Genomic DNA, 25,299 nt, shown 5'->3' with positions numbered 1-25,299 from the left:
TGAGTCTGTTTTGTAAATAAATTCCCTTGTATCATTTTTTTTAGATTCCACATATAAGCAATATCCTATGAAATCTGTCTTTGCCTGACTTACTGTGCTTACTCTGATAATCCCTAGGTCTTCTACATTGCTGCAAATGGCATCATTTCAGGTTTTTAGTGGCTGAGTAATATTCTACTGTATATATGTACCACTTCCTTATCCATTCCTCTTCTGACGGATATTCAGGCTACTTCCCTGTCTTGGCTATCGTAAACAGATCTGCAGTGAACACTACGGTGCATGTATCCCATCAAACCATGTTTTTCTCTGGACCTATGCCCAGGAGTGGAATTCCAGAATCATTTGGTAGCTCTATTTTTAGTTTCTTAAGGAACCTCCCTACTGTTCTTCATATTGGCTGTACACATTCTCACCAACAGTGTAGGAAGTTTCCCTTTTTCCCCACACCCTCTCCAGCATTTATTGTTTGTAGACTTTTTGATGGCCATTCTGACCGGTGTGAGGTGATATCTCATTGTAGTTTTGACGTGCGTCTCTCTAATAATTAGTGATGCTGAGCTTCTTCTCATATGCCTCTTGGCCATCTGTATCTCATCTACTCTTTAACTAAAGTGTGCACATTTTTTAGGCAATGCTGTTGCACACAGTAGACTGCAATATAGCATGAACATCGCTTTACATTGGAAGTCCAGAAATTCATGAGATTTGCTTTATCGCAGTGGTCTATAAATAATCTGCAGTATCTCCAAGGCATGCCTGTATAGTTTTCTGGGAAGGAAATTATGACCTACTCAGTTAAATTCACGTGGTCACACCTTGTCCAGTCAGCTATAGCTCGATAGAGAGATATTTGTGTGAAGACCAAAGATGGCAACCAGGAACTCAAACCTGGATAGCCCTGGGCATTTAGGGTAATGAGAACTTCTCAGAAAAGGTAAGAATAGGAGTGGAGGTACCTACCTCAAAAGGCATTTACTCAGTCTCATTTAGAGACCATGATGAAAGCATAAAATCTGAGCCATAGCTCTCGGGTTTTGACAGGAAGTTGTTAGCCACATAGCAAAGAGTAACATAAGTAGGTGGATCAAAGAAGCTTCCCTCATGGAAAGTAGTAGAAAACCACAGGCTGCAATATTAAGTGCCTTATCTCAAAAATAATCAGTATTATTTTTCTCCGTATTTCTCTACAGAAAAGGAGTCAATTTATTCTCTATAATTTCTAGACCATATCTTAATTAAAATGGCAAGAAGATATCCTTTAAGAATGGCGGCCAGAGCATTAGGGGTAAGGACTAAGTGCTACTTGGGTTAATAAATGATGTGTTGTATCTGCCTAATAGAAAAAGCAAGAGGCATTGACCGTATCTATTCCCTAGGGAAGAGAAGCTGATGACAGTGTTGTGGAGTGGTGCCAATTAGGGTAGCGCTAACTGGGCACAAATTATGGATCCACAACCCATTTTTGAACAGTTCAACGTCATCACAACCTACCCAGGGTTCTAGAAAATATACTCTGAGATTTCTTACAAACCTCATCAGCCTGAGAAGGCCCATTTCCTGTGTTTGCTTGTAAACAATTTGAAACAGGCTTATAGATCATGGATGAGGTGATCCAGCAATGGGCTCCAAGCCAGAAGGGCCTCTAGACAACGGGGCTCTGGGGCCTGTGGCTGCTTGATAACACTGTGATCTCACTATGCTCCCCATATCATCCTGTCAGGTGGGTCATATTCTGCATTGTGTCCTCCCTCTCATCTGTCCTCAACCTTAGAATGCTTTAGGTTGTTTTTTTTTTTTAATGTTAACAAAAGGTTATAACCTTTTCTATTATCCACCAATATTTGTGGGGGCTTGAAGTACATTTTGATTGAAGGTAGCAAGAGTGAAGCTTGTGCCAGGAAAACTTCCACCATATCAAGTCAGTGACCACCCTCAGCTGGTTGGTAGCTACTTAGCCCCCCTCCAGAATGGAAATGTACCTTAATGCAGCAAAGTCTCACATAGGGCAGGGTAAGGGGGGAGATGTGTTTTCTCTACACCCATCCTGCATTACCATGGTGTTTTGGGTCTGGATTGCTTGTTCCTTATCTCCTTATCTGGCCAGGAAGGCATTAATCACAATGTGGAGAAGCTATAAACCTGTCGTGGCCGCCCTCTGACCCACCAGTACGATCCATCACCTCAAGAGAGGTTGAGGGTTAGGGTCTTCTATTTAGTTTCTTCTACTAAACTCTCGTGGGTCCTTCACTGAAATCAAAGTGTCAGTGGATTTATAATCCAGAAAGAAGCTAAAATTGAAGAGTGAGTCATCAGTGGGCAACTCCATCTGATCCCAACCTGAACTGCCATCCTTCATGTGGGAGATAGAGGCACAAGTCACCAATAAATGTGTGATTATGTGTTATCTCAAGGTCAAGGTAATCTTTAAGGGAGAGGAGTACTATCACCACTTGACATTCTGTGACAGTTAATTGAATGTGTCAGCTTACCTGGGCCACAGGGTACCCAGATATTTGCCCTCATTGTTTTGGGTATGTCTGTGAGGATGTCTTTTGAATGAGATTAACAATTAAATCAGTGGACATTGAGTAAGGCAGATTGCCCTCCATGTGTGGGTGGGCCGCATCCAATCAGTTGAAGGCCTGGCTAGAACAGAAGACTGACCTTCCCCATCTGCCTCCTTCACTGCCTGACAAGGATGCTCTGGGCACATGTGTGAGTGAGGCTCCACACAAGCTGGCAAACAAGTCCCAGCACATGAGCACACTTCACATGAGAGTTACAGAAAACCAGGAGTCATTGGAGAGCATCCCTTCTCATGGTTTGCTTGTTTTTTTAACAAAGCCTAGGGCTCTGGTCCAGCCTGTAGTTACAAAAGTCAGCACAGGGTATGGGAATGGTGAAAAGCAAAGGGAAACCCAAGTCCAAGTCCCAGACAAGAGAGGATGAAAGAAAGGAGCCAAGTCCAAAAGGACCAAGTATGCACTAGAGGCGGCCTCAGATAAGCAACTGCAGAAAGGAGACCAGTGTCAAGACAGCCTGAGCCATCCCCAGAGCCAGACATCTCCTTCCTGTTGTGTGTCTGCCTGGACCAAACAAATAGGTCTCTGCTTTTCACTTAGCTAGAACCAACTAGATTTAAGTTAATTACCTCCAAAGATTATTATAAAACAAAGACAAATACTCCCAGTTTCATTAAATGACCCCAGTGTGGCCCCTTTATCCTCCTTGACATGTTAAGTCTTTCATCACTGCTTCAGAAATACCAGCATAAGGAGGACAATTCCACGACCTTTCAGTCACTCAGATTGTATGCGTCTGTGATAGACCTGACTTGAGTAATAATGATGACTCTCTCTTCTCACAGGCTGTGCAAATAATTCTTACCATGTTTCACTACGCACTGGGTTTTCTCTGTGCTTCCTTGTTTCTTGGCGAAGAGGATATAAAAAGCACTGGCTATATCCCTGTATTACTTACACTAGGGTACATAGTATGGTCATCACCATTTGTGAGTAAACCATGGTATTTTTTCTTTCATCTTTTTTCTAATGTATCAAGTGAATTACTCATGAGGTCAAACAATGGACTAAAGACCCAGTATCTGACTCTAAACAGCAAATCTTACTGCGGAAACAGCCTTAACAAAGTGGAGGGTAGGCTTTGGGCTGGGGTGGGGAGTGCATACTTAGGGAAAGCATTTCTATGCTTGTTTCATGCTTGATGAACCCTTTCAGAGAACGGCATGTGCATGTATAAATGATGTTGACGGGTGTGTTTGAAGAGTAATAAAGAGAGTGGCTGTTTGGGAAACTATGATGCCCTTCTTTGGCAGAGTGGAAATCCAAAGGCCTGAGCTTAATGATTTTTGGAGATTTTCAGAGAGACTACACAAGGAAACAGAAAAGAGAAACATGGGGTGAAGAAATTAAGACCGGTTTCTAAAGTGGATGTTTTGAGTAAGGAAGGATACTGTAATAACTGCATAAGCATAGTTTCCAGGGTACCTGCCAGAGACATTCACGATTAATTCCAAGGCACTGTATTCAGGGAAACCCAAAGCTGTGGTCTCCCACAAGTCAATTTAAGCTCATAGCTACAACCAATCCAGAAACAATTCATCAATCAAGGATTTTATTCATAAGTGATGTGGCATAGTAACACAACTAATATTCCTAGTGTATCAAAGCTGAAAGAAAGTGAAAGAAAGTGAAGTCGCTCAGTTGTGTCCAACTCTTTGTGACCTCATGGACTGTAGCCTACCAGGCTCCTCCCTCCATGGGATTCTCCAGGCAAGAATACTGGAGTGGGTTGCCATTTCTTTCTCCATCAAAGCTGACCCAAGGCCAAATTTCTCCTTAGAGGGCAAAAGGTTTTATTAGCCTTTGACCAATTCCCTTCGTACTCCTCAACCAAAAACAAGGCTGTGGGAGAGGAGATTTGAATGTAACACAGTCCCTGTGCTTTGGGAAAAGGACTCTGAAACATGCTGCATGCATGCTAAGTCTCTTCAGTCATGTCCAACTCTTTGCGACCCTTGTAGCCCAACAGTTTCCTCTGTCCATGAGGATTCTCCAGACAAGAATACTGGAGTGGGTTGCATTCTCCTTCTCAAGGGGATCTTCCCAACCCAGGGATCAAACATGCGCCTTTTATGCCTCCTCCCATATGCAGGAGATATGTCATCAGATATGCAGATGACACCACCCTTATGGCAGGAAGAGAAGAGAAACTAAAGAGCCTCTTGATGAAAGTGAAAGAGAAGAATGAAAAAGATGGTTTAAAACTCAACATTCAGAAAACAAACATCATGGCATCTGGTCCCATCACTTCATGGCAAATAGATGGGGAAACCGTGGAAACAGCGTCAGACTTTATTTTGGGGGAGCTCCAAAATCACTGCAGATGGTGAATGCAGCCATGAAATTAAAAGACGCTCACTCCTTGGAAGAAAAGCTATGACCAACCTAGACACCATATAAAAAAGCAGAGACATTACTTTTCCGACAAAGGTCCATCTAGTCAAGGCTATGGTTTTTCCAGTGGTCATGTATGGATGTGAGAGTTGCATATAAAGAAAGCTGAGCACCAAAGAATTGATGGTTTTGAACTGTGGTGTTGGCGAAGACTCTTGAGAGTCCCTTGGACTGCAAGGAAATCCAACCAGTCCATCCTAAAGGAAAGCAGACCTGAATATTCATTGGAAGGACTGATGCTGAAGCTGAAATTCCAATACTTTGGCCACCTGATGCAAAGAACTGACTCATTGGAAAAGACCCTGATGCTGGGCAAGATTGAGGCAGGAGGAGAAGGGGACGACAGAGGATGAGATGGTTGGATGGCATCAGTGACTCGATGGACACGAGTTTGAGTAAGCTCCAGGAGTTGGTGCTGGACATGAAAGCCTCGTATGCCGCAGTCTATGGGGTTGCAAAGAGTCGGACACAACTGAGTGACTGAACTGAACTGGTGCCTCCTACATTGGCAGGCAGATTCTTTACCATTAGCGCTTCCAAGAAAGCCCCTTGAAACATGGTACTACAGCAGTTTTAACCCTGGGGGGGTCTGGTCACCAGTGCCCCAGATGAGAGATATTCCCTCAGAGACTTTCCTTTAGGGTTGGTCCTCAAGTGAAGGGCGTTTATCAGCACCAGAACTTTCTGGAAAGGGCCATATGTCATAAGGAGAAATGCTTTACACTGACAGAATACAGTGAAAGTGAATTGCCCAATACAAGGCATCCAGAAGGATTCCCAAGTCCATGATGTGGAAGAGAAGATTACAGAAGAAATCAGTCACAGGCAGTAATTATTCAGTTTCATATCTGCTGCATATCAGGCGTGTTTCAAAAAGTACTTCAGGTCTCTTTTATATGATGGGAAAACCAACCTCATGAGAGAATGTTACTAATTCCCATTTAATGAATGAGGAAACCAAGATTTAGAAAGTGTAAGTAAATTTTACAGAGTGACCCAGGAAAAGTATCAGAGTTTTTTTGTTTGTTTTTTTTTAATCAAGCTAAGAATGCTTCTGCTTTCATGACAGGGTCTCACTTTCCCGGGCTGCAAGGTCCCCAGCCCCCTTGAAATAAGTCATCTTTTGTAGCTGCTGTGAGCAGATGCAGATCAGGTATAAGACAAGCATTTCAAAAAAAAAACCCTAATTGCCAGGAGCAACAAACAGTCCTTAAGACAGACTATGTGGAAGTCAGCCTCTAAATCTTCAGATCAAATGCTTTCTGAAACTATTTTCAGTTGATGAAATCTTTTTCTCTACAGCGTGATGGGTGTGGGGCAATGTTCTCTCAAATAAATGGCAATCAAAACAAGTGAAGTACAGCCTCCTCGGCCCTCATAGTCTTTGTGAGGTCCCTAAGCCCCATCACCAGTACAAAGGGTTCATTAATGACCAAATACTAAAATGTCGTTTCTTCTCTGTAGAAAGGGTGAGTCCATTTCTTAGAGTCTACCAGTGGTCACTACAGAACTGAAATACATAGTTAAAACCGCCTTCTTCAGAGAACTCAGCGATGCGTTAGAGCTCAGGAATGCCGCTGGCATTAGGGAACGTGTCTGGGGGCCCGTCACCAGAAGTGGGTGTTTACAGACCCGTGTTTCTGCCCCCAGTTCCTCCTGTCGGGGTCCATGGCTGTCATCGCGCAGAAGAAGCCCACGCGGTATAAGGTACGTGGGGCATTTGGGGCAACACCAGAGATGACAGGCTTGTGCCTGGAACACACTGAGAAGAAATTATTGCTTTTCAGTCAGTTTTTCTAGGAGGAAAAACTGCTTTTCCAAATGTTTGTATAGGAAAAAAAAACACTTGTTATCAGGATGCCCTCCAGTGCATCTCTTTGTGTGCAGGGTGTATGGGTGTTGAGGAGGGTGCAAGGAGTTAGTTTTATAAGATGTCAGATGAGAGGGTTCTTATGGGAAAATCAATTCAAGCTATCTAGTGGAGTATGTTGGCATTGTTGTTTAGTTGCTAAGTTGTGTCTGATGTTTTTGCAACCCCATGGACTGTAACCTCCAGGTTCCTCTGTCCCTGGGATTTCCCAGTCAAGAATACTGGAATGAGTTGCCTTTTTCTTCTCCAGGGGATCTTCTTGATCCAGGGATCAAACCTACGTCTCCTGAACTGACAGGCAGATTCTTTACCACTGAGCCACCAGGGGTGCCGAGAAGGGAAAATATAGCCAAACAGAGCTCTAACCTAAGAGACAAAAGCAGCGAGAAGGGGATAAGACAACATGATGTTTGAAAAGAGAGTTGCCTTCAGCAAACTCAGATCTAGAGAATAACACTGGAACATGAATCAGATACCATTAAAGTATATCCAACAAAGGATAGTCACTTTCTCCTGTAGAACCTCCCCCACTGTGATTGGGATCACAGCTCTGGAGATGGATTGTCCAATTGGCTGCATGAACTTGGGCAAATTACTGTGCTTCACTCTCCTCATCTGAAAAAAAAAAAAAGTGACCCATGAAGTTCCCTGCCTCAGACGATGGTTGTGAGGGTTAAAAGAGTAAATAAGCATGAAGGATGAGGCTTCCCAGTGGCAACAGTGGCAAAGAACCTGCCTGCCAATGCAGGAGACACGGGTGGTGCAGATTCAATCCCTGGGTCTGAAAGATCCCCTGGAGGAGGGCATGGCAACCCACTCCAGTCTTCTGGCCTGGAGAACCCCATGGAGAGAGAAGCCTGGAGGGCTACAGTCCACAAGGTTGCAAAGAGTCAGACACAGCTGAGCGACTTGGCACAGCATGCACGCAAGCATAAAGGACAGTTGCACACAGCATGTACATGTGACCCAGATGTGACCTGGTGTTACTTTTGCCCCAAAGATGCAAGTAGAGTTGGCCCCAAAGTCTGTGAATGCCCTTGTGATTTTGCAAATCCCTGAAACTGTGTTGGCTGCGGGGGGCGGGGGGGGGGGGGGGGGAGGTGGAGTGCAACACGAGAGTTGAAAGCTTTGTGCTCAGTCACTCAGTTGTGTCTGACTCTGGGGCCCCATAGACCACAGCCCACTGGGCTCCTCTGTCCATGGGATTCTCCAGACAGGAAGACTAGAGTGGGCTGCCATGCTTCCCCCAGGGGATCATCTCAACCCAGAGACTGAACCCGCATCTCTTATGTTTCCTACATTGGCAAGAGGGTTCTTTACCACTAGAACCACCTGTAAAGCCCCAACTGAAGCTTTATTTGGGGATAAAGTGAAGAGTATAGCCCAGGAGACAGCATTTCAGACAGCTCTGAGAAACTGCTCCAAACAGGCAGGAGGGAGAGTCAGTGTATATGTGATTTTGGTGAAGGGGGAGGACATGCAGTCAAGCATTTTTTGCAGAAGCTTGCTGCTAGTTTCATGAAGGTTGCTGCTAATTTCATAAAGGTTACTGCTAGTTTCATAAAGGTTACTGCTAGCTTCATGAAGGTTACTGCTAGTTTCATAAAGGTTACTGCTAGTTTCATAAAGGTTACTGCTAGCTTCATAAAGGTTACTGCTAGTTTCATGAAGGTTACTGCTAGCTTCATAAAGGTTACTGCTAGTTTCATAAAGGTTGCTGCTAGTTTCATGAAGGTTACCGCTAGTTTCATAAAGGTTACCGCTAGTTTCATAAAGGTTACCGCTAGCTTCATGAAGGTTGCCGCTAGTTTCATGAAGGTTACCGCTAGCTTCATGAAGGTTACCGCTAGCTTCATGAAGGTTGCCGCTAGTTTCATGAAGGTTGCCGCTAGTTTCATGAAGGTTACCGCTAGCTTCATGAAGGTTACTGCTAGCTTCATGAAGGTTACCGCTAGCTTCATGAAGGTTACTGCTAGCTTCATGAAGGTTACCGCTAGTTTCATGAAGGTTGCTGCTAGCTTCATAAAGGTTACCGCTAGCTTCATGAAGGTTACTGCTAGCTTCATGAAGGTTACCGCTAGTTTCATGAAGGTTACTGCTAGTTTCATGAAGGTTACCGCTAGCTTCATGAAGGTTACTGCTAGCTTCATGAAGGTTACTGCTAGCTTCATGAAGGTTGCTGCTAGCTTCATGAAGGTTACTGCTAGTTTCATGAAGGTTGCTGCTAGCTTCATGAAGGTTACTGCTAGCTTCATGAAGGTTACTGCTAGCTTCATGAAGGTTACTGCTAGCTTCATGAAGGTTACTGCTAGCTTCATGTAGGTTGCTGCTAGCTTCATAAAGGTTACTGCTAGCTTCATGAAGGTTACTGCTAGCTTCATGAAGGTTACTGCTAGTTTCATAAAGGTTACTGCTAGCTTCATAAAGGTTACTGCTAGCTTCATGAAGGTTACTGCTAGTTTCATGAAGGTTACTGCTAGTTTCATGAAGGTTACTGCTAGCTTCATAAAGGTTACTGCTAGCTTCATGAAGGTTACTGCTAGTTTCATAAAGGTTACTGCTAGTTTCATAAAGGTTACTGCTAGTTTCATGAAGGTTACTGCTAGCTTCATGAAGGTTACTGCTAGCTTCATGAAAGTTGCTGCTAGTTTCATGAAAGATACTGTTACTCACAAGGAGCAGATGTCACCATGAAGGATTTTAGTATTTTTCTAGATATGAGGAAATACAAGAATCGGACTCATAAAATCTTCTGAAAATATCTAAGTATCTGAAGACCTGTTTGGCTAGTTTTTCCCAGAGCACAGAATGCCTCATTCCTGATCTCCACCTTGAACTTCTTTCAGGTGGGTGTTGAAGGTTAAGGGTCAAACCAGCTTGTGATTTAATCCTTGTCAGAGGCAGACAGCAATTGTCCATTTTTAATTGGCAACTGACATCATCCTAGTTCAGTTTCATATTTGCACAGACTATTTCCATTTTTCTTCACACCCAAGGAAACAGGTGTGAATAAATTTGCAATGCGGGAGACCTGGGTTTGATCCCTGGGTTTGGAAGATCCCCTGGAGAAGGGAACGGCTACCCACTCCAGTATTCTGGCCTGGAGGATCTGGCATGGACTTTAAGCCAGGGGGTCACAAACAGTCGGACATGACTGAGCGACTTTCACTTCACTTGACTGGTTGTCACAAAAACTCACCAAAAGTGCTTTTGTTTTTGTTTTTTACCAGAAGGATGGTGGGAGAGGATGATGGCTATAACTTCCAAGTTCTAGCCACAGTCTGGCTCCCCTCATCATTCTTCCCCCAACCTCAAGTAGCAAAAGTAAGCATTTCTTCTTGTCTCAGCCAGTGTAGTTCCAGTTCCTTCTCTAGAAACATGTGATATCATTCTTCACAGAAACACAAACACTCCTCTGCCCCAAGGATGCTAGTCCAGGAAGTTTCCAAATCAGCGTGGCTCAATTCTACAAAACGAAATCGATTATAATTACTTATCAAGTCAGGAAAATGCCTTGGAAAATTTACTCAGGTGGCAGCATAGTGTTCTATTATTCTTGGGTGCTATGATGCACCTCATGTACCGTTAAGGTTTCTAAGTTCCAGTCAGCTCAGTTCAGTTGCTCAGTCGTGTCCAACTCTTTGCGACTCCATGGACTGCAGCACACCAAACCCCTCTGTCCATCACCAGTTCCCGGAGTTTACTCAGACTCATGTCCATTGAGTCAGTGATGCCATCCAACCATCTCATCCTCTGTCGTCCCCTTCTCCTCCTGCCTTCAGTCTTGCCCAGCATCAGGGTCTTTTCAAATGAGTCAGTTATTCGCATCAGGTGGTCAAAGTATTGGAGTTTCAGCTTCAACATCAGTCCTTCCAGTGAACACTCAGGACTGATCTCCTTTAGGATGGACTGGTTGGATCCCCTTGCAGTCCAAGGGACTCTCAAGAGTCTTCTCCAGCACCACAGTTCGGAAGCATCAATTCTTCGGTGCCAAACTTTCTTTATAAATTCCAATAATTCAGTTCAAAAAAAGCATCTTGAGCATGAGGCAAGTTCTGGTATGTAGGATGCCTTGGTGAACAAACAGACAAAGATTTCTTGCCCCTGCGGCACTTATATCGTAATGGGAAGATAAAGAAATTGCACATGACAGATAAGGAAACAGTAACATGTGAGAAAGTGAGAACCACCGTGGCAGTGGAGGCAACACCTGCAGGGCTGCCCTTGGGAGTCTGTCTGCCTTAAGTGCTGTTTTTGTTCAGTTGCTCAGTCGTGTCCAACTCTTTGCAACTCCATGGACTGCAGCACGCCAGGCCTCCCTGGAGCCCCTCACCATCTCCCAAAGTTTGCCCAAGTTCATATCCATTGCATCGGTGATGCCATCCAGCCATCTCGCCCTCTAATGCCCTCTTCTCCTTCCCTCAGTCTTTCCTGGCATCAGGGAGAGCTTGTGTGCTTAAATAAGATGATCCAAATTCATCTCACTGAGAAGATGGCATCTGAGCAAAGCCTGAGGGAGAGATTTGTTCTGAACCCAGGAAGGCTCTTCCTAACTGTTTGTTTCCCCATTTCTCTAGCGAATTAACTTCCCTACAGTTAAAGCCTAGATCTCCTATGCATCTTATCAATTCCTTCAAACTGTCTTTCACCACAGCTTCTGTTGCAGGAAGGGAGACCCCTTCCAGGGCCTGAGAGTGGACTCTTGACTAACATTCAGAAATGAATTGTCCAAGAACACACACATGCTGACAGATGTTAGCAAGAGGCTTTACTGGAAGGGGCCCCCAGGTGGAGAGCAGGGGGTGAGGGAGCCCAGGAGGCTGCTCTGCCGCGTGGCTCACAGTCTCAGCTTTCATGGTAACGGGGTTGGTTTCCAGATGGTCTCTGGCCAATCATTCTGACTCAGGGTCCTTTCTTGTGGTGCACACATCGCTCACCCAAGATGTTCCAACAAGGAGGATCCTGGGAGGTCGATAGGACTTGTGGACTGGGGTCTCCTCTCTCCTTTTGACCTTTCCCAAATTCTTCCGGTTGGTAGTGGCTTGTTGGTTCCACATTCCTTACCAAGACCTCCTGCTGTTAAAATAACTCCTTAAAGTGGCTACTACCTTGTCTAGCCAGGGTGGGCGGTTTCAGTCAGTGTTTCCCTTAACACTTCAACTATTTATGAGAACACCCTTAGGCCTAGATTTCTCCATCAGTTCAGTTCAGTTCAGTTCAGTCGCTCAGTCGTGTCTGACTCTTTGCGACCCCATGAATCACAGCCCACCAGGCCTCCCTGTCCATCACCAACTCCCAGAGTCCATCCAAACCCATGTCCATCGAGTCGGTGATGCCATCCAGCCATCTCATCTTCTGTCGTCCCCTTCTCCTGCCCCCAATCCCTCCCAGCATCAGAGTCTTTTCCTCTGCTACAAATGAAGTCATCTCCCTTGGGGAGATCGAAGCCCTCTTTTTATAGTTTCCTTTTCCTCTGGACAAATTCTCTAAGCCAGGGCTCTGGTGCTAGAATGTGCTGGGTGTCAAGGACAATGGAGTGCTTCTCTCTGAGTGACTCCTCCACTTTAAGAGCTGAGGGCTTGGTGAAGGTGGCAGCGGCCCAGGTCTCCTCTGTTTGCCTCTCATGACGTGGAGCCCTGACCCCATAAGCCAGGGCATGGTTGGTCAGGGCCCAGGACTCACTGATACCACATCCAAGGTACCCCCTATCCCATAAGTGGGGGGCTCGGCAGATGAAGAGACCCCCCTTCTCTAGGCTGCATGCACTGGGACGTAGCCTGGGCAACAGGTGGCTGGGCACAGGATTAGACATGCTAATTAAATGACCTGTGCCTCCAGGGAAGGTAGCATTAGATGAAACTCTGACTAGGGGATGAAGGGAAAGATTTGGAGTGGTCTTGCCTTGCTGAGAAGAGACAAGAGGGTGCAGACCTCAGTTCATATACCACAGACTCACAGTTTGTACTGAGTTTTAGTAGATTTTCTTGAATAAATATTTCTTCATTTGCTGTATGCCCTGAGGACTGTTTCCAGAGATTTTTAAGTGATTGGGTTTATTTTTAGTAACATTCACGAGTTTCAGTGGGGAGTTGCTCCTTGATGTTCCTCAGACTTTCACACTAGAAACAGGATCCCTCAAAAGTAATGATGTTGTGTATTTAATTCAAATGTTCAATTAGACTTTTTTGGAACACACATATCTTTCTTTAGGTGATCCTGGTTCATAAAGATGAATCACTGTTCTCTTTCCCCCAACCTAGAGAAAGGGGCTCTCTTCATCTGCCCAGCCCTGACTCATGGGATGAGGGACCTCATAAGTGGATACAGGGTAAGTGTGCAGAGGCAGGAGTAGTGGGCACTTTCTGGAGCATGCCACAGCCTGGATCTTTACTAAGGAAGAGGCCCTCTGGCTGATACTCCCAGCAGCTCTATATGTACATAAAGATAAAATTTTAAAATCCTCAGCACAGAAACTAGGTTCTTCATTTTCCATCCCTCACCCACTTCTCTGATCACATGTAACCCAACTCCCCTTCAGCATTTCACATTTCAGCCACATCAAATGCCAGGAGCTTTCTGGAACTGCCACTTCCCCATGTTTCTGAAGCTGTGCATACACTGCTCTCTTTCCCATAATGCGCATACACTGCTCTCTTTCTCAACTTTGTCTGCCACTGTGAACTGAGTCTGGCTATCCAAGGAAAAATGAGAAACATTGAGAAGATGCCAGGCTTGTAGCATCTACAGGAGATGAAGGACTAGTCTTAGAAAATAAACAGGATCTGAGGGAGTCCCGGAGAACCAGAAAAAGAAAGCGCAGTAGTACAACAGAAGTATTCCTTTTAGGGAGGCATATCTTGCCACATTGTTACCATCATTAGATACCTAGCAGTCCAGGTTCCCACTGCCTGCCTCTGCATAACATCACAGCTCTCTCTTCTAGGAATGAATCCTAATCTTTTGTTCATCTTTAAGTTACTTGCTCAAGGTTTATAGTCCTTAAGAGGAGCATCTCATTAGCTGTGGTCTGACTCTGGCTCTATAGATTGAAGACAGGAAGGACCTCCCTCTGACTTTCATAGAAGTTTGATAAACATCTCTCATAAAGACTAGAACAATGAGAAGAGCCCTTAAAGTAGGAAGGGGGTTGACGACTGGACAACCAAACATTAATGTTGCCACTATGATCCTTTCTTTTTGTTAACCAGCATCAAAGCACATCCTTCTTTCCATTATTAGTTTTTTAAAAATCCTCTTTAAAATGTAACTGTCCTCACATATACAAAAATGCATGCAGCATCTTTGAAAAGGGATACAGCCTCTCTTCACGGCTCCTGTAAGGCCCTCCATGCTGTCTGGAAGGATGCTGGGACTATGGAAAGGTTTTAAGTACTGAAGTGGCATTACTGAAGGAGGATGACATTGGCAGATGCTAGACTTAAGCTCATTATTTATTGAATTTTTATCACATGAAGTATCATTTTGCCTCCCCCATTTGATTATAAGATTCTTCAGTTGAAGTCTGAGTTTATCCTTAACACAATATTTAGCATGTTGTAGGCACTGTATAATTATTTGTTGAATAAATAAATATATCTTCTGAAAAAAATTTTTTATCCTAATTGGTTACTAGACAAATTTAACTCAGAGTCCTGCTAGTAAGTGCAGTAAAATGCCAGAAAATCAGATTAAAATTTTAGCTGAAATGTTCCCTAGCTGATGGCTAGACTGGTTGCTTCATCAGAATCTGCTTCTGCTGCTCCTGATCAGCTCTCCTGTGTGTCTGTCACAGCTGATATCCACCATTGTCATGAGCATCTTTAGCGCCTGCTTTTCTGCATGTGGTTCAATTATATTATGTATCGCGTGTTTCTCCTATGCTGCAAAAATGGAAGACTATGTTTGGTCACAGGTAGGTACCAAATTTAACAATAACTGGATCAAAATTTTAGATATAACTGAAAAAAACTATGATGAATGGTGTATGTTTGCAATGAGAAAGGTATGGAAAAGACAACCAAAGTTATCAAACATCTTTGGCAGAGAAATATTGAAAAAAAAAAAACCTGTATTTCCTCCAAATTTTTTTCACGGGAATATTTTAAAAATCAGTTTTCCTTTAGTATTTGGAAACAGTAAAAACTTCAGAAAAAGAGGAACACCTGGGGCTTCCAGGGCTGGAAGAGGCAAGGAAGAACCCTCCCCCCGAGGGGGCTTTGGAAGGAACAGCGTCAGACCAGTACATTCCTTTTGACTTTTACCTTCCAGGCCTGTGAGAAAACACATTTCAGTTGTGTTAAGCCACTGAATTGTGATACTTCATCACAGTAGCCCTAAGAAGCTAGCATGGGAGCCCAGTAAGCAGCCATCCACTCTCCTTCTCTCATGTTCTGAACCAAAGGAGCAAAGACAGAATCAAGCAGATATAGCTGAAATTATCAGCTTTATTGTTGATTACCATAGTTGAGTGAGGAAGAATTGATGCTTTCGAACTGCGGTATGGAGAAGACTCTTGAGAGTCCCTTGGAGTGCAAGATCAAACCAGTCCATCCTAAAGGAAATCAGTCCTGAATATTCACTGGAAGGACTGATGCTGAAGCTGAAACTCGAATACTTTGGCCACCTGATGTGAAGAACTGACTCCTTAGGAAAGACCCTGATGCTGGGAAAGATTAAAGGCATGAGGAGAAGGGGATGGCAGAGGATGAGATGGTTAGGTGGCATCATTGACTCCAGGGACATGAATTTGAGCACACTCTGGTAGATCGTGGAGGAAACGGGAGCCTGGTGTACTGCAGTCCACGGGGTTGCAAAGAGTGGGACACGACTTAGTGACTGAACAATACCAATACCACCATCACCACCATAGTTGGAGAAAAAGTTTTAAATCTTTGGCCAAAATTAACCTGCTAATGTACTGATACCTCTCCTTTTGAATTAAACTCATCCTGCTAGTTATGTTTAGACCACCAGTCTCCCTACAGTGGCCCTGAAACTTCCAGATGCTGAGAAGAAGAACTCATAGCTGCAAGCACAGATCGTTCTGGAGGGAGCTGGCTTCCTCCTCTCAAAAATCAACAATTTGATAAATCCCTGCTTTTCACATGGGGAATTGTAAGTGAAGAGCATGAAAAAGCACCGGAAGCCATATCTATTGCTCACAAAGCGAAAACTCCTACTTGGGAGCGCAGTAGAAATGTGGAGGCAGAGGGAGAACAATTCCACCTGACACGCGCCGCAGCGCTCACGCTACATGAGTTAGAAGAACACAGAACATGCCTACTGCACACGTGCCGGGGGAAGCCTAAAACACAGGTCACGTAAACACGTGCCGCAGCGCTCACGATACGTGAGTTAGAAGAACACAGAACATGCCGACTATGCATGCGCCGGGGAAAACATAAAACACAGGTCCCTAGTCACCCTCATTAAACGAGAGACTGCAAGAAGAGGTTGGGCGCCAGTGTAGCGCATGGTCCCACAGGCCATCTCTCCACTGCTCAGTCTGCTTTTCACGTGTAAAATGGAAATCAAAGCTCCCTACTTGTAGGGCTGTTCTTAAATGAAAGTGCTTAGCATAATGTGCGACACATATATAAGCACTAGGTAAAATTTGAAACATTTTATTTTTATGAAAAATACCCCCCAAATCATCATAGGTATGTGAGACTGTTGGGATGAATGATTTTTACCCTATTTTCTGAACGTTGTTCCTGTATAGTTTGTAAATGATTAATTAACAGGAGGAATGCTTCTCTTCTTTTTTAATTCAGTTAGCTGGCGGTATGCTTTTACAGTATTTGCTCTTCAGCAGTGTCACAGAGCTGATCGTTGTAAGCATAATCCTGTCCTGGATTGTGCAAGCATTGCATCATCCAGAATCCAAAACAGAAAGTAAGTAGCTTTGTTTCCGGCTGACAGATCAGAATGAAACAGCTCCTGCCACAGCCTCTCTCTGAGGGACCAAAGCTCAGCTAGACTTGAGGGACGGAAGAGTTGCTTCTGAGCTGAGGTCAGTGGCAGCAGAAAATATGCTAAAATGTCAGTTGCTTGATCCTGTGAAAAATGGAACCTAAACAACTTGTCTTGGGAAAAGTTGTGGGAGAATTATGTTTTTTAGAACTGGCATCTCCCAGGAGACTCATAGAGCAAATGTAAACTGCAGAGGTTTCACAGGGCATACCAAATATGCGAACACTGAGTGCTACAGACTCAGAGGTTCAAATTTAGTTATGAAATGTTGGCTTCTGAAATCTGGGATCTTCAAATGCCTTCCCAGATGGCTCAGCAGGTAAAGACTCTGTCTGCAATGCAGAAGGTGCAGTTTCATTCAATCTGGGTCGGAGAAGATCCCCCAGAGAAGGAAATGGCGACCCACTTCAGTATTTTTGCCTGGAAAATTCCACAGACAGAGGAGCCTGGCAGGCTACAGTCCATGGGGTTGCAAAGAGTCAGACATGACTGAGCACACAGAAGCACAAATGCCTTCAGAAAATGGAGATTTTAGAGGCCACTTCAGAGAATACTTCTGGAATAAAAGAATAAGGATCTCTAAAACCCATTCTTCCATAAAATACAGGAGAACATTGGCAAAAAGTTGTCAAAATCAACTTTTTCAGAAATCTGGAAATTAGTTTTAAAATTGCAATAATCCAAGAAGCACTTATTCAAGAAAAATGGCGGTATCTTGGCAAAAACAGTGAGGTCCGCGGCGCTTTAACCTGTCACATTCCCATCCTCCTTGCCCCATCTCCATAGTAGCCTTTAAATTAAACAACCTGGCAACCACAGAACTTGTGAAAAACACCAGCCTAACAACTACAAAAAAGGGGGTGGTATTGGAATTCTCCCAAAAGAGCCCTATTCCTAGAGAATGTTTATTAACTTGTCTGGCAGCTCCCTAGAAATCTCCACTGGCAAGCCTCGTCTTAATCTGACCTCACTCAAAGCTTAGTCACTGTGAACAGCTTTCTCCCTGGGGTGTTTGAACAGACGGTGGCACTTAGCATCATGTCTGCCTAAATCAAGGATGACAGTTGGGGAATACAAAAGGCTGATCAAAATGAAAGTGAAGTCGCTCAGTCGTGTCTGACTCTTTGTGACCCCATGGACTGTAGCCTACCAGGATCATCCATCCATGGGGTATTTGAACAGACAGTGGTACTTAGCATCATGTCTGCCTAAATCAAGGATGACATTTGGGGAATACAAAAGGCTGATCAAATAACTTAAAAAACAAAAAAACTGTAGAGTACAATGTCCATGGTTTCCCTTGTGGCTCAGATGGTAACAAATCTACCTGCAGTACAGAAGACCCAGGTTTGATCCTTTGGTTGGGAAGATGCCCTGGAGAAGGGAATGGCTGCTCACTCCAGTATTCTTACCTGGAGAATTCCATGGACTGAATAGAGGAGCCTGGCAGGCTACTGTCCATGGGATCACAGAGTCGGACATGACTGAGCAACTGACACACACACACACTGTATCCATAAGGGACTTTAAAACTATGACAATAACTTGGAAATAATAAAGGCCAAGTGCATAAGCAGGGTTGTGTACATGCCGAGGGAAAACCTGAGAACGCCCTTGTCTCCCACCTCTGGTTGGCCTGAGGCTGTCTGCAAGCAAGGAGCGATGGCTAAGGCAGAGTTGCCAACTGTGTCCCAGAGCTTTAAAGACTTATCCCCAACACACACACACACACACACACACACACACACACACATGCATACACACAGCTTCTCAGCAAAGACTGAAAATTTTGTTTGTTGAAGGCAGTTAAGGAAGTGAAGACCAGTGCAACGAAAACAATAATAAAGAAATAAGAGTTTAAAAAAAAAAGAGAGATACTATCTCACACCCATTAGAATGGCTAATAGATTTTTTAAGCAGAAAATAATTGTTGGTGAGGATGTGAAAAAAATTGAAACCCTTGTATGCTGTTATTGAGAATGTGAAATAGTACAAACTTTATGGAAAACAATATGGTGAGTACTCAAAAAATAAACATAGAATTATCATATGAAATAGCAATTCCACTTCTGGATATATACCCAAAAAAAATTGAAAGCAGGGTCTCAAAGAGATGTCTGTATACTCATGTTCAATAGCAGCATTATTTACAACAGCCGAAACATAGCAATCCACGTTTCCATTGACAGATAAATGCATAAGCCAAACGTGGCATATCCATACAATGGACTATTACTCAGACTTAGAAGGAAGGGAATTCTGGCATATGCTACAACTTGAATAAACTTTGGCGATGTTACACTAAGTGAAATAAGCCAATCAGAAAAACACAAATGTTGTATCATTCCACTTATATGAGATACTTAGAATAATGGAAATTATAAGGCAGAAAGTGAAAGGATAGTTGCTGAGACTGGAGAACAGGTCATGTGATGTTACTGCTTAATGGGACAGAGTTTCAGTTTCACAAAATGAAAAAGACTATGGAGAGAAATGGCGGTGATGGTTGCACAATAAAATCTACATATTTAAAACCACTTTCAAGACAAATCAATTTTTAAATTGATTAAGATGTTTTAAATATTACATATATTTTAGCACAATTTCTTAGATTGAAAAAATCAATCTATTATAGTAAATGGTATTGATAGAATAAAAGAAACAGTCACTAAAGATTGATAGAAGGAAATATTAATAGATTGTAATGGCTGATAATCTTATCTTCTTCCCTCTAAATTCTTTCAAAATAAAAATCAGTCATTAATCCCTCCAAAAAAGCTGCACACTAATAAGGCAATCTAACACTGCCTGGATCCAGAAGAACAGATACTTGTGGGACTCCTATGGGATGCTGTGGGCTTCCAGGGTGGCTCAATGGTGAAGAACCCACCTGTAATGCAAGAGGCACGAGAGGCAGCTTCGATCCCTGGGTCGGGAGGGTGCCCTGGAGGAGGGCGTGGAAGCCCACTCCGGTGTTCTTGCCTGGAGAACCCCATGGACAGAGGAGCCTGGCGGGCTACAGCCCATGAGGGCACAAACAGTCAGACACCACTGAGCGCACACACACGCATAGGATAAGTGTGTAGCGGAGATAACTGGAAAATGAAGGCAGAGAAGCAAATTGAGACCAAGTTCTAACACAGCTAAACCAGCTTACAAGAGTTTGGGATTTAGTCTGTAAGTAACAGCATGCTACGGAAGGCTTTTACACAGCAGTGCTTCTTTATCAAGCTTTATGGTTGTATCATTATTTCCATGAGAATATTTTCGGCAGCAAATTACAGATCTCCCAACTCAAAATGCTTAATTAATCAGAAAACATGTCTTATAACAGCAAGTTCCCACGTAAGGGACTTCTGGATCCACGGGCTCAGCTGCTCAGTGATGGTATCAGTGATCCAAGTTCCTTCTGCCGTCCTCTGCAACTTCATCTTAATTTTAAAGTTGTAAGATGCATACTTCCTGGTTCACATCCAGCAGAAGAAAATGGTTTCTCTTTCTCAGAAGCCAAAGGGAAGACTTTCTTTACCTTACACTGGCCCAGTTGCCTTAGTCCAGCCCCTTTCTGAACTGAATAATGGCAAAGGGGATGGAATTGCCATGATGAATTTAGATAAAGGTGTAGGAGCGAGATTTTGAAGAACTCACTCACCTGAAGAATAGAGATGGAACTGAAGAACAAGCCTAGAGACAAGGACACTTAGATGATTGCTTCAGCAAAGGCCACATTAGAGCCAAATGACGACTCCTAAATTTGAACTGTAGAGAAAAGAGGATAAACTTGAAAGGTATTTAGGAATTTCATCAATGTTTCATATGTTAGGCTCACACTCAATGCTTTTCAATAGCTAAAATTAGTAGATGCAAAGTAGTAGATTAGTTACATAAACTGCTTACGCTTTATTTCTAATTCCAAAACTCAATAACTGTTGAGCTTAGCTTTAAATGCTGATCTGTACTTCACTTGAATATAAAACTGTTCAAAATGTTCATTATTTTCAGTTTTTTGTGTCTGTGTTAATGTAACATATTCTGCTGCCACCTTAAAATGCAAAAAGACCAACCGGAGCCTCACTGGGGCGGGGGTGACACTGTCAGTGTCAGAATGCCTTCTTGCAGCCGCAGGGACTCCCCCAAACCCCGTAATCTGAGCCAGACAGCTGTCCACTCTAGAAGGACATTTCTCTCTCTGACCCAGAACATGAAGTAGAGGATCCAGGAGGAATCTTGAGACCCATAAATGTCCAGCTGAAGGTGAAAGTCGTTTTGCAAAGAGTCACAGTTCAGTTTAACATGGTGGTTTGTAATCCACTGGAGCCACCAGTTTCTGGTGGGCCTTGGGTCCAGTGTGTCTTTGGCCCCAGGACAGGGCAGATGCTGTTCTCTTTGTATGCTTTCCACTGGTCCCACAGGCTTACATGTTTGTTATTGCTATTGTTTTATCTTGTTTTGACTCAGTGGCTAAGGATAATGTTATTATATTACAGTATAATAATGAAGAATCTGCTATCACTCTAATCACCCCAGGTTACACACTGTCTGAATCCTCTGTGCCTTCATAATTTCCAAAGAACCAGCGTGACTCCAGTCAAGAAAAGATTAACTGTGAATTAGTGAAGAACTCCATGACTTTTTCTTTCAAGAGACCTCATGGAAAATGCATCCTAATGAAGTCTTCTCCGGTGCTCCTTTTCCCGACCTCTTCAATAAAGGACGCAATCTGATGACAAGTTGACTGTTCCTTTCATAAAAGCCAATCTGAGTTAACATGGAAAAATGAAATCAGTCTGGGGAATATAGGAAAGTAATGTTGAATGCCCACTTTATCTCACATTGGAGGAGACTGGCCTGAGGGAAGGGATTCCATCTGAAAGAAGGAGGCTCTAACTTTGGAAGCAGGCAGGATGCCGATGTAGCAATAGCAAGCCCCTAGGTGGTTATTCCTCACCCATGGTGGCTCAGGTGGTAAAGAATCCGCCTGAAATGCAGGAAACATGGGTTCAGTCCCTGGGTCGGGAAGATCCCCTGCAGAAGGGAAAGACAACCCACTCCAGTAGTCTTGTCTGGAGAATTCCATGGATGCCTGGCAGGCTACAGTCCACAGGGTCACAGAGAGTTGGACACGACTGAGCAGCTAACACACTCACCAAGCAGAAGTAACAGTCCCTGGACCACAGAGCAGAGGCAAGGGTTAGTGACAAAACATCCCAGAAAGACTTACAGCAGCACCTAGTTTATGGTAATCCCTCAGTAAATTTTTAGTCAGCATTTATTCAGTGCAGTTCAGCTCAGTCGCTCAGTCGCATCCGACTCTTTGCGACCCCATGAATCGCAGCACGCCAGGCCTCCGTGTCCATCACCAACTCCCGGAGTTCACTCAGACTCACGTCCATCGAGTCAGTGATGCCATCCAGTCATCATTTATTAGCTCTTATTATAACTGCAGCATGATGACGTTAGAGCTATGTGGAGTTCTTCCCATTTTCCAAGAATTGGTGATGAGAGTCCACTTCCAAAAGCAGAAGATACACTCAAAAGATCAATTGAGAGCTTGCTAAGAGGTGCTACTATGGGCTGAATCGCATCTCTCATAAAAGTGATAAAGAAGAAAGTGAAAGTGAAGTCACTCAGTCACTCACTCTTTGTGACCCCACGGACTGTAGCCCACCAGGCTCCTCTGTCTGTGGAATTCTCCAGGCAAGAATACTATAGTGGGTAGCCATTCCCTTCTCCAGCAGATCTTCCTGGCCTAGGAATTGAACCCAGGTCTCCTGCATTTCTGGAGAAGGCAATGGCCACCAACTCCAGTACTCCTGCCTGGAAAATCCCATGGACAGAGGAGCCTGGTAGGCTGCAGTCCATGGGGTCGCAAGGAGTGAGTGACTGAGTGACTTCACTTTCACTTTTCACTTTCATGCACTGGAGAAGGAAATGGCAACCCACTCCAGTGTTCTTGCCTGGAGAATCCCAGGGATGGTGGAGCCTGGTGGGCTGCCGTCTATGGGGTCGCACAGAGTTGGACACAATTGAAGTGACTTAAGAGTAGCAGCTCCTGCATTTCAGGCAGATTCTTTACCATCTGATTCACCAGGGAAGTGAATTGTATGTTAGTCACGCAGTTGCGTCCAACTCTCTGTGACCCCATAGACTGGGGCTTGACAGGCTCTTCTGTCCATGGGATTCTCCAGGCAAGAATACTGGAGTGGGCTGCCATTTTCTTCTCCAAGAGATCCACTAGGGAAGCCTCCAGAAAAGCTATGGTAGAGTCCTAATCCCCAGCACCTCATCATGGGACCTTATTTGAAAATAGGATCTTTACAGAAATAACCAAGTTCAAATGAGGTCATTAGGATGGGCCCTTGATAAAATATGACTGGTGTCCTTATAAAGAGGGGAAATTTGGACACTGAGATAGACATACACACAAGGGTTATGTGAAGACTCACAGGGAATACATCACATGAAGACAGAAGGTTGGAGAGATGTGTCTATGAGCTATGAAACAGTGACACCAAGATTACCGGAAAATCAGCAGAAGTAAGAAAGAGGCCAAGAAGGGTCCTTCTTGCATAGGTTTCAGAGGGACATGAACTTGACTCACAGACCTAACATTCCAGGTTCCTATGAAATGTTGCTCTTTTCAGCATCGGACTTTGCTTCCTTCACCAGTCACATCCACAACTGGGTGTTGGTTTTGCTTTGGCTCTGTCTCTTATTTCTGGAGTTACTTCTCCACTGATCTCCAGTAGCATATTGGGCACCTACCAACCTGGGGAGTTCCTCTTTCAGTGTCATATCTTTTTGCCTTTTCATACTGTTCATGGGGTTCTCACGGCAAGAATACTGAAGTGGTTTGCCATTCCCTTCTCCAGTGGACCACATTTTGGCAGACCTCTCCACCATGGCTTGTCCGTCTTGGGTGGCCTTACATGGCATGGCTCATGGTTTCATTGACTTGGACAGGGCTGTGGTCAGAACTCTCCGCCATGGCTTGTCCGTCTTGGGTTGCCCCACGGGCATGGCTCATATAGTTTCACTGACTTGGACCAGGCTGTGGTCCATGTGATCCGTCCGTGTTGGTGGCCCCACAGGCCATGGCTCATTGGTTTCATTGACTTGGACAGGGCTGTGGTCCATGTGATCTGTGACTGTGGTTTTCAGTCTGTCTGGCCTCTGATGGAAAAGGATAAGAGGCTTATGGAAGCTTCCTAATGGGAGAGACTGAGGGGGAAACTGTTCTGACAGGGGCCATGCTCAGTAAATCTTTAATTCAAATTTCTGTTGATGGGCGGGGCTGTGTTCCCTCCCTGTTGTTTGACCTGAGGCCAAACTGTGGTGGAGGTGATGAAGATAATCGTGACCTCCTTCAAAAGGTCCCATGATGCACTGCTGCACTCAGTGCCCCAACCCTGCAGCAGGCCACCGCCGGCCCGCGCCTCTGCCGGAGGCTCCTGGACACTCACGGGGCGTCTGGGTCAGCCTCCTGCAGGGTCACTGCTCCTTTCTCCTGGTTTCTAGTCGCACAAGGGTTTGCTTGTGCCCTCCAAGAGTCTGTGTTCCTGCCCAGTGCAAGTTCTGTAATCGAATCCCACCAGCCTCCAAAGTCAAATGCCCTGGGGGTTCTCAGCCCCTTTGCCAGATTCCAGGTTGGGAAGTCTTCTGTGGGCCCTAGAACTTTCTAACAGAGTGAGAACTTCTCTGGTGTGATTGTTCTGCAGTCTGTGGGCCATCTGCCCCGCAGCTCTATGGTGGGTGGGACTAATGGCCACCTCCTCCAAGAGGGCTTATGCCATAGGCTGTGTGGTCCATGTGATTAAGAAGACCCAGGCGTGTGATCTAGCATGCGATTAAAGAGACAGAAAAGGGAGGAGAGCGTTGCCTAGTTTACTCCCTCAGATGTCCCTGGCATGGGATGCTAGCCGATCCCTCGGACCAGAGCAGGTCTGACTCCCAAGGACTGGGTTGGGGCTAACACGCCTGGTAGGGTGTCCTGCACTGAGACCCCTCTTAAACCTGAACTGTCTCGTCTGCCCTGTGCCCCCTGACGGTGACACAACTGTCTGGCCTCAAGGACCAGGGTCAAGTCACCAGGCATCCAGATCTGCGGGGAGGTGGTCCCCAGCTGAAGCCTCCGTCCCGAGAGTGCAGCCGCCGAGGTTCCTCAGCAGGGAGGGGTGTCCCAGGTACACAGAACTCTGGAGCGGAGGGGTGAGGCTGCAGGGGGAAGAAGTAGTGAGACACAAGCCCTTGGGTGGTTGCTCAGCACATTCCACATTAACTCACAGCCTAGGGAGCTGACTTTCCCTGAGGCTCCGGTTACAGGTGGAGCCAGAGATGGGCATGAAGAAGTGCTGCCTCCCTGTGGACATTTCCCGTAACTACAGCTTTAGCACCTGTGCTTACTGGTCCCTCCAAGTCACAAGGCCTGCGGGGCTGTTACTGACAGCTGCCCTCAGGAAAGGACCTGGGGTGAGTACT

The 25,299-nt window shown here is 44.7% G+C and overlaps 1 protein-coding gene across 1 annotated transcript; it reads left to right on the top strand.

The window, feature by feature from the left end:
* The first annotated feature begins 1,193 nt into the window (after positions 1-1,193).
* On the top strand, positions 1,194-21,383 carry LOC138420995 (membrane-spanning 4-domains subfamily A member 12-like). Its single transcript, XM_069554730.1, has 6 exons — positions 1,194-1,288; positions 3,371-3,514; positions 6,630-6,686; positions 14,642-14,761; positions 16,623-16,743; positions 21,349-21,383. Exons 1-6 carry the CDS (start codon positions 1,244-1,246, stop codon positions 21,381-21,383), a joined length of 522 nt encoding a protein of 173 aa, XP_069410831.1. The 5' UTR covers positions 1,194-1,243.
* The last annotated feature ends 3,916 nt before the right edge of the window (positions 21,384-25,299 follow it).

This window comes from Ovis canadensis, chromosome 15, assembly GCF_042477335.2.
Source record: "Ovis canadensis isolate MfBH-ARS-UI-01 breed Bighorn chromosome 15, ARS-UI_OviCan_v2, whole genome shotgun sequence".
Classification (NCBI taxonomy): Eukaryota; Metazoa; Chordata; class Mammalia; order Artiodactyla; family Bovidae; genus Ovis; species Ovis canadensis.
The sequence above is the reverse complement of the archived record's forward strand: the minus strand, read 5'-3'. Positions and strand labels throughout refer to the sequence as shown.